The sequence below is a fragment of the Lolium perenne genome, chromosome 6, assembly GCF_019359855.2.
Source record: "Lolium perenne isolate Kyuss_39 chromosome 6, Kyuss_2.0, whole genome shotgun sequence".
Lineage (NCBI taxonomy): Eukaryota > Viridiplantae > Streptophyta > Magnoliopsida > Poales > Poaceae > Lolium > Lolium perenne.
The window spans coordinates 218,278,415-218,290,192 of NC_067249.2; the positions used below are offsets into that span (position 1 = coordinate 218,278,415).

Consider the following 11,778-nt stretch of genomic DNA (forward strand, 5'->3'; position numbering starts at 1 on the left):
AATAAACAAAGTGATGAGCAGCAGAGGCAGAGAGAAAAAAGAAACACATTTCAAACAGCAAAAGGTAGAAGAAAAAAAAATCAGATAGGGTTCTCTCAAAAGCAGCCAATCCACAAAGGAAACATTGCTTTCCATCACACCACATACTAGCTAGCGAGGCCTTGTTTGAGTTAATCCGTAGCGCTTCTAGAGAGAGAGAGAGAGAAATAGTGTTGCTGTGGTATTGCTGATTAAATGGGATATTCGTTGGTTAGCATCGGGAGAACATATCACGTTACGTTCTGCCACAGTACTGATGCGCACTGTGCATGGATTAGCCACCTAGCTAGCTGTGCCACCATGGCTGGTTTGGTCTGGCTTGCGAGCTAGGTGAACCTAATAATTCTCCTCCGCCTTATCCTCACCCCTCGATCTCCCTCAATGTACACGACTACAGTCTCTCTCTATCTCAAGCTTCTCTCTCGCTCCTCTCTCTCTACATCAAGAAACCATTTAATTCATCCATCTCTCTCTCCAAGCCCTACAAAGTACATCATCTTCTTCCTCTCCCTCTCTGTCTCTCTCTCCCTCAGCTAGCTTCTAGCTAGGGTCATCTGCTCATGCTCCACCCTTCTCTCTTTCTCAGATCACAGATGAACCTTACCAAAACACCATAAAATAGTGTGTGATCTCCCACACGCACACACAAACACAACTCTACCTCTCTCTCTCTCCCTCCCATCATATCATATGAGCAAGGATTCCTTCCAACCTATAATCTTTAGCTTTGCTCTTGGACTCTTTCTCTCTCTCGACCATCGTCTCCATCACACCTAACTATCTCGAGCTAGACCCACAAGAAGCGGTTGGCGACTTCAAATCCGTTCCCTTCTCTTGCAAACAACCACCCATTTACCCGGCCAAAACGTATACACGCAGATATAGATAGCTGTGTGTATATAACATGGCCTGATTGACCATGGATATCACCGGAGACGCCGGAGGTGGCCGTCGGCCCAACTTCCCCCTGCAGCTCCTAGAGAAGAAGGAGGAGCAGCCTTGCTCCAGCTCGGCCGCTGGCGGCGCCTCGGCGGGCGGCGGGAATGGAGCGGCGGCTGGCGGCAGCGCCGGAGGGGAGATGCAGGTGCGGAAGGCGGTGCCGAAGCGGACGTCGACCAAGGACCGGCACACCAAGGTGGAGGGGCGGGGGAGGCGTATCCGGATGCCGGCGCTGTGCGCGGCGAGGGTTTTCCAGCTGACGCGGGAGCTTGGGCACAAGACGGACGGCGAGACCATCGAGTGGCTGCTGCAGCAGGCGGAGCCAGCGGTGATCGCGGCCACCGGCACAGGCACCATCCCGGCCAACTTCACCTCCCTCAACATCTCCCTCCGCTCCTCCGGCTCCTCGCTCTCCATCCCGGCACACCTCCGCGGGGCCTTGCCTAGCCCCGGCGTGCGGTTCGGCTCCCGTGCGGACGCGTGGGACCGTGTGGTCGGCCTCGGTTTCCCACCCGAAGGCCCCGCCTCGTCATCGTCAACGCCGTCGCCGCTCTTGCTCAACTTCCACTCGGGCAGTGTCGGCCTCGACGTGCAGCCCTCGCCGTCCGCAGCAGCCGCTGCCGCCGACCTTTCCCGAAAGCGGCGGTGGGAGCAAGAAATGCAGCAGCAGCAACACCAACAGCAGCAGCAGCAACAGTACCAGCAGCAGATGGCCGGGTACACGCAAAGCCAAATGCCAGGCACCGTCTGGATGGTGCCAAGCAACAGCACGCCGGGCGGCGGGGCGCCTTCCGGCGGTGGCAACGGAGGAGGAGGCAGTGGCGAGTCGATATGGACTTTCCCGCAGATGGGCAGCGCCGGCGCCGCGGCTGCCGTCTACCGTGGCAGCGTGCCGAGCGGGCTACATTTCATGAACTTCCCTACACCGATGGCTCTTCTACCCGGCCAGCAGCTGGGGCTCGGCCCCGTAGGAGGCAGCAGTGGCGGCGGAGGAGGTGGAGGCGAGGGACACATGGGGATCCTCGCCGCGCTCAACGCGTACCGGACACAGGCGGCGGATGCCGCGGCAGGCCAGGGCGGAGGTGGACCGTCTAGCCAGCAGCAACACGGAGGTGGCGGCGGCGGCGAGCGGCATGAGAGCATGAGCACCAGCGAGTCCTAGGCCGGCCAGGTCTCCGATCGAGGATCGCGCGCATGCATTGGTCTCTGGTGTGCCTTTGATCTGTTCTTTGTCTTTGATTCATTTTTCCTTTTCTTTTTTGTGGTTTCGGTTCCTCTCCTCCTAGACAACTTGCAAGGATTACACTCAGCTAGCTGCATCCCATGGCAATGGCGTTTAGACGATCATCATCCTTACGTACGTGCGTGTGAGTGGAAGAGCGAGGTGTGCCATGGGAGATCAGACAGAGGAGGGAAACACATCGATCATCCATCAGCAGAGAGATTGTTTAATTTTTGTTCTTTTAGCTTTAGGGTTTGATCAAGAAATGCGAGCACTGGAAGAGATTTTTATGAGGCACCTGCCAATCGATGGTTCATTTTTTTTTGGCAACTACGTGTTAATTAGTTCTAGCTGCCATACATATTCTTCTGAAACCTTTTTCACAGCCAGCATTTCATACATTCTGCATGCATGCATGCCCTGTCCGTTCCATGATTAATCTGTTATTTCTAAACTATCTAGGGTTTTGATCATGAGTTCCTCTAAACTCTCACTCGACTGAAAATTAGCTTCATCCTAGTCAGGTGATGTCATCTCACAAATTTATACTGCATGAACTATTTTATCTAGTTGTAACTCACTTGCAATTGGAATATATTCAGTTGCAACCAAATTGCAACTAGATATTTCAATTGCACCTCACCTCTAGCACGAACTACGATGTAAATCTAAAAGTTAAGGTTTTGACTGAGCTGTAACTTTAGTCGAATGAGAATTAGCAAAATCGTTTGGTCCTTGTTTTTTTTTTTCAAACGCAAAAGTGGAAGATGAGTTGCTTTCACATGCTCCCTCCGCAAACAAGTGTACATGTATTTACCTTTGTCCTAAGTCAAATTACTTTAAGTTTGACTAACTTTAGAGTAAAATGTAGCAATAACTAAGCCATTAAATTAGTATATTATTAAAAAATACATTTCAAGATTGATCTAATGATATTAATTTTGTGATGTTAGTATTTTTACTTTTTCCGTTGAGTTGGTCAACCATGAGAAAGTTTCACTCAGAATAAAAGAAACGGCAGACGCTTATTTGAGGACGGAGGGCATTAGGTGCACACACACTACATCTTCGACAACAGAGCTAGTCGTGACTGGCCAGTAGGACGAGCTAGCTAGAAGGTAGGACGTAGGAAAGAAACGGAAGTGAAAGATGGTACAAGATGGAGACGATGGCGGCCAGCTGCGGGGCAAGGGTTTTGTCATCCGATGGGCGAACAATGGGCAGAGGAGCCAATTAGCCAAGCTAGCAGAAACCGGATGGCATGCAGCAACAGGACCACAGCCGGCCACATGAGAGAGAGAGCACAGTGGCCGGATCGGGGGAGGTTGGCAAGCGACGACCGGCCCGCCCGCGCGGACTCGAGTCCACCGGCCGGCGGCGACCAGACCGCCCCGTGGCCCGTATTTATTTATCCAAGCCGTCAATGATTCCTCGCACGCGCGTCGCCAACCGCGCCATGCCACCGCGCCGCCGCGAAGTCGGCATGCATCCAGCGGCCAACTAGCGCAGCCGGCCGGTACGCCGGCACGGCCACGGGGGCGGTACAGCGGAACACAGCTGCGGCTACAGAGCGATCGCACCGGGGCATTTATGGCCGGACTTCGTCACCCCGATCGAGTCCCCGGCCGGCCATATCGCGCCTCCGGCACGTCCACGTCCATCCGCCCATATCAAGCAGGGGCAGGCGCAGCGTGCGACATGGTCCTCCCCTCCAGGGTTGCCTTTCTCATCGCTCCATGGATGTTTTCGACGTAGCTAGTAGTAGTTTTAATGGCATGTGCCCAGCCGCAGCCAGCCCTTCTGTTTGTGATAGCTCTTGTTTCTTGCTGCAATGGGGCGGACAGCCTACCCAGGAGGGGCTACATTTATGCGTAGCTGATGGCCTATCCAACGGTTCAATGGGTGAAGTGCTTCTGTTGAGCGGGTGGCTTTTCCTTTTGACTGCCCATGGTGGTTTTTCGGGCGTTTTGGAGGTTCCATATGTTATATGTAAATTATGGCGGTTTCTTTTGGGTGATTTAGGAATCGGGCGTGTATTCACCGGCAGGTTTTTGTTAGGAGTGATTAAGTTTTGGTACACTCCAAAATTGTTATTCAGTTACTAATTTGCGGTCATCATGATTTAGTTTTCTGATTATTTTCGCATCTTATACGAATACTAAAAGTCTGGTCAAACGGTCTTTCTTAGTGCCCTAAAATAGTAATTTGTCGCCTTAGAAATAGGAAATGCATTTTTTAATTGTCTCTATCTGAGATGATTTTTTACAGTTTGGTCGTGCATGGATTAAACATGCACTTGAAGGGTTATTTGTGGTTTTTCCTCAATTTTAAGGCAGTTCTTTAGGTGCTTTTATCTCGAAGAAGTGTTAGATGTGCAACAGTTGGTTTTACGACCCTCAAAAAACGTTGGGTTTTTACGTGGTTTCTAGTTTTCTAGTTTCAACGTGGATGAAAATCAATGTATGGAAGGCCCATCTGCCTCGTGACTTGCCCGTCGGGTCGTCGAACAGGCAATGCCTGTCTGTGCACCATGTAACAGTTATTTATTTGTCAGGCCGCTGACAGATGAGCTGTAGCCGCATATGGTTTTGTCGCACTTATTTGTACCTTGGGTGGCTTTTGAGCACAAATAAACCCTCTAGAGTTCACTAACATGTGGGGTTTCGCGTAAGCGGCTTATGTTACCGTTCTGGGCTCACACGCCAGTGATGCGAGACATGATAAGATGTAGTACCCCACATACATATGTCGCGCTTATTTTTACTGACATGCGAGGGTTTTGCGTAAGAGGCTTAAATTACCGTCTCAGTCTCACACATATTAGTGTTATGAGACAACCCCGCATGTACATATAGCGCTTAATTTTTGAAGACATGCGGGGTTTTGTGTAAGTGGCTTATGTTACCATCTCGGGCTCACACGTCAGTGTTATGAGACACAATTTGATGTAACCACACATGTACATGTCGCGCTTATTATTTACTGGCATGTGGGGTTTTCACGTAAGTGGCTTGTGTTACCGCCTCGGGATCATAGTCAGTGCTATCGGCCACGATTAGTTGTAACCCCACATGTACATGTCGCGCTTGTTATTTACTAACATACATTTTTTTCTCGGGTAAGTGGCTTATGTTACCATCTCGGGCTCACACGTCAGTGTTGTGAGACATGATAAGCTGCAACCCCACATGTTCATGTCACGCTTATTTTTACCTTGAAACGGTTTTGAAAAAAAATGTTGATATTTCCGTTTGGCCCCTGACAAGTGGATCTTCACGTGAGTGGGCAATGTTTGAGGTCTGGCCCTACCTATCAGACAGGTGGCATGATGATCTGTACAGAGGGCGGTCAGGTCAGCACAGTCCAGCTAGCTGCCGAGTTCAGGAGGAAAAAGATCGGTGAGGGGAAGAGGCCAATACCGTGCTGGCCCTGTCGGTTGTTCTCTGTGCAACACCGGAGCTGTCACATGTTGAGTTGATTGGGTGCATTAAGTGGCACCGGTGCAAGTAGCAGCCCGGCCGGCCCCTAAACACATGTGCCCCTGTCCTGTTTGGACGTCGCTCGCTCTCACAAAGATCGATCAGACTCGAACGCAAACGTACACATTTGTGAACAGGCTAATTTGCATGTCGACTATGTTGTTTTGCTGTTAGCCTTGTGCCATTGTCTACCTCATCACACACTCTCTCACACAGTCACACACACACACACACCCTGACACACGTCGTGATCAAGAAGTGGACTTGACAGTTGACACAAATGTGCTAATGTCGATCGCTGTGTGTCTGTAAGAGAGAGAGAGAGGGAGGAGATGACACCGCAGGTTACACAGGCTGGGAAACAGATGCGTTTATGGTACATAGACCCAAAAGGCAAATTAATTGCAGGCCATAATTTCAAAGTTTCAAACACTTAACCCTACCGTGTGCCTCCTACTCCCTCCTTTTTTCTTTACAGGGCGTATCTCCAATCCCTCAAATTTTCAGAATGAAGGCATGTCTCATTAATTACAGTTTTAATTTGGCCGGTGATCACTTGCGTTTCTCCTTCCAATTCCGCATGCATGGTGGGAACAGTACAGTTTTATTTAGGTGTGAATGGACTACAGTTTCGCATGCATGGTGGAGTAGTACAGTTTGCATGCAGCTTTTGATCCTTGTTCACACCGTAGCTATTCCCATTCCATCTCTCCTTGGTGTATAAAAGTACACCCATTTGCTGTGCTATTGTTTGAAGCAACAAGGTGGAAGCCAAATGGAGAAGGATGGCAGCGGAGAGATGGAAGACGTCCATGGAGAAGGAGTGATGGAACACGTGCATGGAGAAGGAGAAGTGGACGGCGTCGATGTAGAAGGAGATGTGGAGGGCGAGGTTGATGCCGTCCAAGTCGTTGAGGATGGCGATGTGGAGATCACGCAAGGCCAAGTTGAAGAGCTCGAGGATGAATTTCAGAGGATTCATAGAAACGTTGAAGATCTATTTCAGAGATTGGATCGTGCAACGAACGTCGAAGGTACGGATGCAAGGATTTCGGCTAGGTACGTCCAAACCGGTAACCTCGTGCAAAATGTGGTACAGAGAACCACCTCCAACCCAACCTCTTCTTGCGAGGTGTGCATTTATCCACCTATGTGCCTCAAGTGTGGCATCCGCGGTGAGCCGTCGATTTTCCTTTGCTTAGGATGTAGGCTTCCCGTACCAACAGATTTGCGTTGTTGCGAAGCTTGTGGAAATCCTTGCTTGTGTGACAACTTTTGGTGCAAGGATTGTGCGACAACGGTGGCTATCAACAAAGAAGGGATATGCATAAGGTGCCGTCGCAACCCATCTATGTATCTCGAGGACGAAAAGATAGAGCATAATGTGCCGGATAGTCAACTTTAGATTTGCCGGAATATGTAATGGTTTTATATTCTTCAAGTTTATGTAAGAAAGTTTATGTTTTTATAAATAGATGGTTTGAGTCATATATGGTTTTATATTCTTCAAGTTTATGTAAGAAAGTTTAGATTTGCCGGAATATGTAATGGTTTTATGTAAGTGAAGTTTATGTTTTTATGAATAGATGGTTTGAGTCATATATGACAGTCTACTTTTTCGTAGACAGACAATCTGGGCAACTCACAACAATCATGCTAATCTTCCATTACAATAATATTCTTGATCCCTTTCGAATCCATACATGATATTCTTGATGCATACATGATATTGTTGATACATATGCCATATCTTATATTGCCCTTGGTTGAATTATATATACTCGGTACTACTGTAATACACGAATGTTTTACCCATCTAATCTCAATATACAAATAAAGTTTTGATCCAGATCAATCATTGGTGACGGTGAAAAATCCTAGAGGTAGATATTTGCTAAGCAAGGTTAAACAGACAATGCATCTACTCTTGATCCATACATGAAAATCTGCCATTACAAATGACAACAAATGGGAAAGATGGACACATCAATCTTGATCCATACATGATATTCTTGATCCATACATGAAAATCTGCCATTACATATCATGTTGACTTCAAGTGCTCAATAGCCTGCTCAACATACTCTCTATCAACTGTCAAACGAACAGGGAGACGTCCTTGTCTCTCTAGTGCTTTTTTCTTCAAGTGAGGAACTGCATAGTGGATAGACCCCTTGTTCTTGATGATCTCTCTCATACACGCTTGATGAGTCAACCATATCCTATTAAGCTTTTGATGGGGGTATTCAGCAAGGGATTGATTAACCTATGACAGAACAAATTATTCAGCAAGGGAGTACTGTAGTATATAAACATGTGGCGTTATCTCCATGAAATAGATCAGTACATACCTTTTGTACAATCTCGGGTAGGGTCTTCGGCATCTTTTTATGGAACATTGCTTGAATTGACGCAAACCATCCAAGATCTAAAATGTTTGTGTCAGGAGAATTAGGTGGTTGGTATATCATCCTAATATCCCAACCACCTCTAGCAGCCTCCTGCAAAAAAATCGGATCATCTGGCTTTATGTGTGTCTTAGCATTGTCCTGCTGCACATAGATGGTATTCCATCTATCACTCTCAGGCCACTTCGCCTTTATAGCTGGTAGGACATATTTCACTAAGTACTCTCTACTTTTCTCTCTGTCCACTTTATCTGCGGGCTTCAGCTCCCATGCCCCCCTCAACCTACAACAAGAACAAACAAATATGCTCAAACAAAGGAGAATGTAAACAAAGTTCATAATTTACACAAAGAAGTACCAACCTATTGTGACTTTTCTTTTGAGCTTGCACCCACTCTGTGTAAGCCCATACCCCAATCTTGCCATCAAATACGCAATTGCCTTGAGCATCATACCGAGGTCTAGCCATTGCGGACAAGAACATAATTTTTTGAATGTGATTTTTATGTTTACACTCTCGATGTGGTGCTTCCTCTCTGTGACTCAAGTACATGTTCTGTGTCTTGCGCGTTCGGTGAAACCATTTTTCATCAATATGAACGACGTCCATATCAGCCCTAAATGTGGGATTAATACCACCTAGAGCTGTTATGCTACATCGCTCAAGATGCATAAGAGCATACTCCACACGAGCCCTTTGGTTTGCATCAGTCAAGGCGGGCTTCAGTTCACTTGTTATTCGTCGAATTTCCTTCGTCTTCAGCCTACAACAAGTTATGCAACATTGTATCATTCACACGCAAGTTTGACATGTCCATATAGTATGTACAAAATTGACAACAATTCGATAGTACAACACTCACCTCCGCCAAACAGTGCTTGTTGACATATTCAAATGTCCAGCAACTTGTTCTAGTGTTGTTCTCTCTCCGGGTGGGATGGCCTCCAATGCATCTATATTCAAATTTATCTTTTTCCTTCCCGATTTGAGCTTCCGATTGTTTTTTACCCCCGTAATGCCGCCACCCTTTTTGGCCTCCTGCCATACCCTTTGCACTATTCTCCTAGGACATTCACAAGCTAGTGCGACAGCTTTAGAAACTCCATGCTTCAACCTATTACCAGTACCATTACGGGCAAGGATCTCAGCATATATTTGACGCTTGTCATCTGTACTGTAGTGCGTTCGTGTAGACTTGTTCAAATCGATTGGTTCTTTTTGATTTTCAACATGCTCTTGACTAGGAGGGTATTCGTTGGCATGGGCAAAATTTGGATTGTATCCAACCCCTCGGTAGCCAATGGTACTCTCATTTCCACCAATACCTAGTACAAACAGAAAAGCAAATACAGTAAACATGAGATTTTACTTGATTTATAGATCATGTAACAGGTGATCATGTCTACCTGTTGTGTTCTCTGAGTAGATTATGTCGTGCTGGCCATTCTGTCCACCAAGGAGATGTCCACCAACTTTGATCATGCAAATTAGAGAAGAGAAAATATTGAATATTTCTGAAACAAGCAAATTATATAGAGCATGATCATCTAAAACTACAAAAACCAGGGGTACAACAAGGGTTTAAACATGATTTCTAGATCATCTACAAGCTAGTCCATTACCATAATGGTACTGGTCGTCTACAACCAGCAGTATCTAAGTTCTAGATCATCTAAAACTACAAAAACCAGGGGTACAACAACGGTTTAAACATGCTTTCTAGATCATCTAAAAGCTAGTCCAGTACACAACTAGAGTAGAACTACAAGAGAACAGTCCCAATCCCAGTACACAAGTTGCAGACCGAAAGGAAATGAATGTCTAATTGTCTATCTGTTTAGTTTTGACTGACTGCCTCTGCTCATGTACTCTAGTTATCCTGAAACAGAGCACCTAGCATGCTCGCCAGCTAGCTTCCTTTTGCACTTCTCTCTTTTTTCTTCCCAGGCTCTCAGTATTGCCGTATAGAAAACAGATGTCAGATAGTTAGTTAGCTAGCTGGCTAGGAAACAGACAGTAGCTTTCACAAACATTTCAATCAGGGATCATACAAACTTTGGTCAGGCTTTCAACGATGTTCCAAACAAAAGTGTGTCTTCAAATTGGCCACTGCTAGTGGTTCTTCCTGTACCAATCAAACACAATTGCAACATAAAAACCTACTCACCGTGGATGCAAAGTGGTTCTTCAAGTAAAGACCTACTCAATTTTTTTGAAAACAAAAGTGGTGGCCATGTTAACGGCCTGAACTAACTAACAGATGCTTTGTAATGAATGTAGTTGCAACAAGATCAGCATGTGTGTTCAACAAGATGCTTTGTAATTTCAGGATAAGCATGTGTGTTCTACTGCTTTGTAATGAATGTAGTTGCAACAAGATCAGTCTGTCCATCTCTGTATATAGATCGCCAGCACTGGAGACTGTGCGAGATCATGCCAACAACGGTTTAAACATGCTTTCTAGATCATCTAAAAGCTAGTCCAGTACACAACTAGAGTAGAACTACAAGAGAACAGTCCCAATCCCAGTACACAAGTTGCAGACCGAAAGGAAAAGTAGGGTTTAGGGTTCACCTGTTCTGCTGCCACCAATGCCACCAGTGCCGCTGTTGAGGTTGAAGCCCATGGAGTCGCTGCCGCCAAACGAGATACCGCCGCCACCATTAGCCAGACTAAAACCCACGAAAGAAGAACGTGCGCTGCCGGCACTGCCACTCCCGCCGCCGATGGAGGTGCCCCAGTTAGACGAACCGGCCTCATTAGGTGCCGGAGGGCGAGATGGCCGGGGTAGGCCGACGCGTCGCCGTGGGAAGGTTGATGGAGTCGCCGCCACCCGCTCGAAGGAGGCCGTACCAATGGAGAAGGAAGGCAGCGGTCCTCGTCCTGCAAGACCAAGAGGTGGAAGTCCTCCTGGCGTCGGCGATCTTGGTTGGAAGGCCACCCGAGAAAGGCCACGAAGGCCAAGAGGAGGAGGCCGGCGATCTTCTTCGCCTTGAGGTAGATGCGCCATTGGAACGACAAGAACGAGAGAGGTTGTGTGCCGTCTGTTCGAGTGCCGATCTCCATCGGTATAAAACGAGCAGATTTGCAGCGTCTAATTGGAGGCGGAATTTGGATTTTGGAAGCGGGCATCATCGGCGGGAGCTTTCTATTTTGGAGGCGAAATTCCGATCGCCATTTTCGCTGATCGCGCGAAGGAGAAGGAAACTGCGCGGGGCGAAGGAAACTCGCTAATTTTTCGCTCCAAAACCGGCTCCACCAATGCATGCGCTGGTTTCTTCCTTTTTACTCGCCGGGGAGGTTACAAAGCGTTGTTTTCAGATATAATTAGGCGTATCTCCTTCTTAATCGCAGCACAATCACCTGTTTGTTTCCTCCTATCGTCGAGCACCTTGGGCCAAGGGACACGTGAGATACGCCCTGTAAAAAAAAATGGAGGGAGTAGTTTTTTTGATAAAGGTAATATATTAATATCAAAAGATATCAATTACACTCAGCTTCTGCAACAACGCACCACCCTAATGTCACTACGGACTTACGGAGGCACACATCCAAAAAAAGAAGGAAAAGAAAAACTAAGAAACAAAAGTCCCGCTACAGTATCTCGGGCCTAACAACAGCAATACATCCACCACCAAGACAACACCTGAAATACAGACTCTTCAAAAACGACGCCTCCAAGAAGGAAAC

General features: G+C 47.2%; 1 protein-coding gene and 1 pseudogene across 1 annotated transcript; one reads left to right on the forward strand and one right to left on the reverse strand.

Moving 5' to 3' along the window:
- Positions 1-418: 418 nt before the first annotated feature.
- LOC127306121 (transcription factor TCP14-like) lies at positions 419-2,530 on the forward strand. Its single transcript, XM_051336729.2, has one exon. The coding sequence runs from the start codon at positions 959-961 to the stop codon at positions 2,138-2,140; it is 1,182 nt and encodes a 393-aa protein (XP_051192689.1). The 5' UTR covers positions 419-958; the 3' UTR covers positions 2,141-2,530.
- Positions 2,531-7,445: 4,915 nt separating this feature from the next.
- LOC127309316 (uncharacterized) lies at positions 7,446-11,324 on the reverse strand (annotated as a pseudogene).
- Positions 11,325-11,778: the final 454 nt, after the last annotated feature.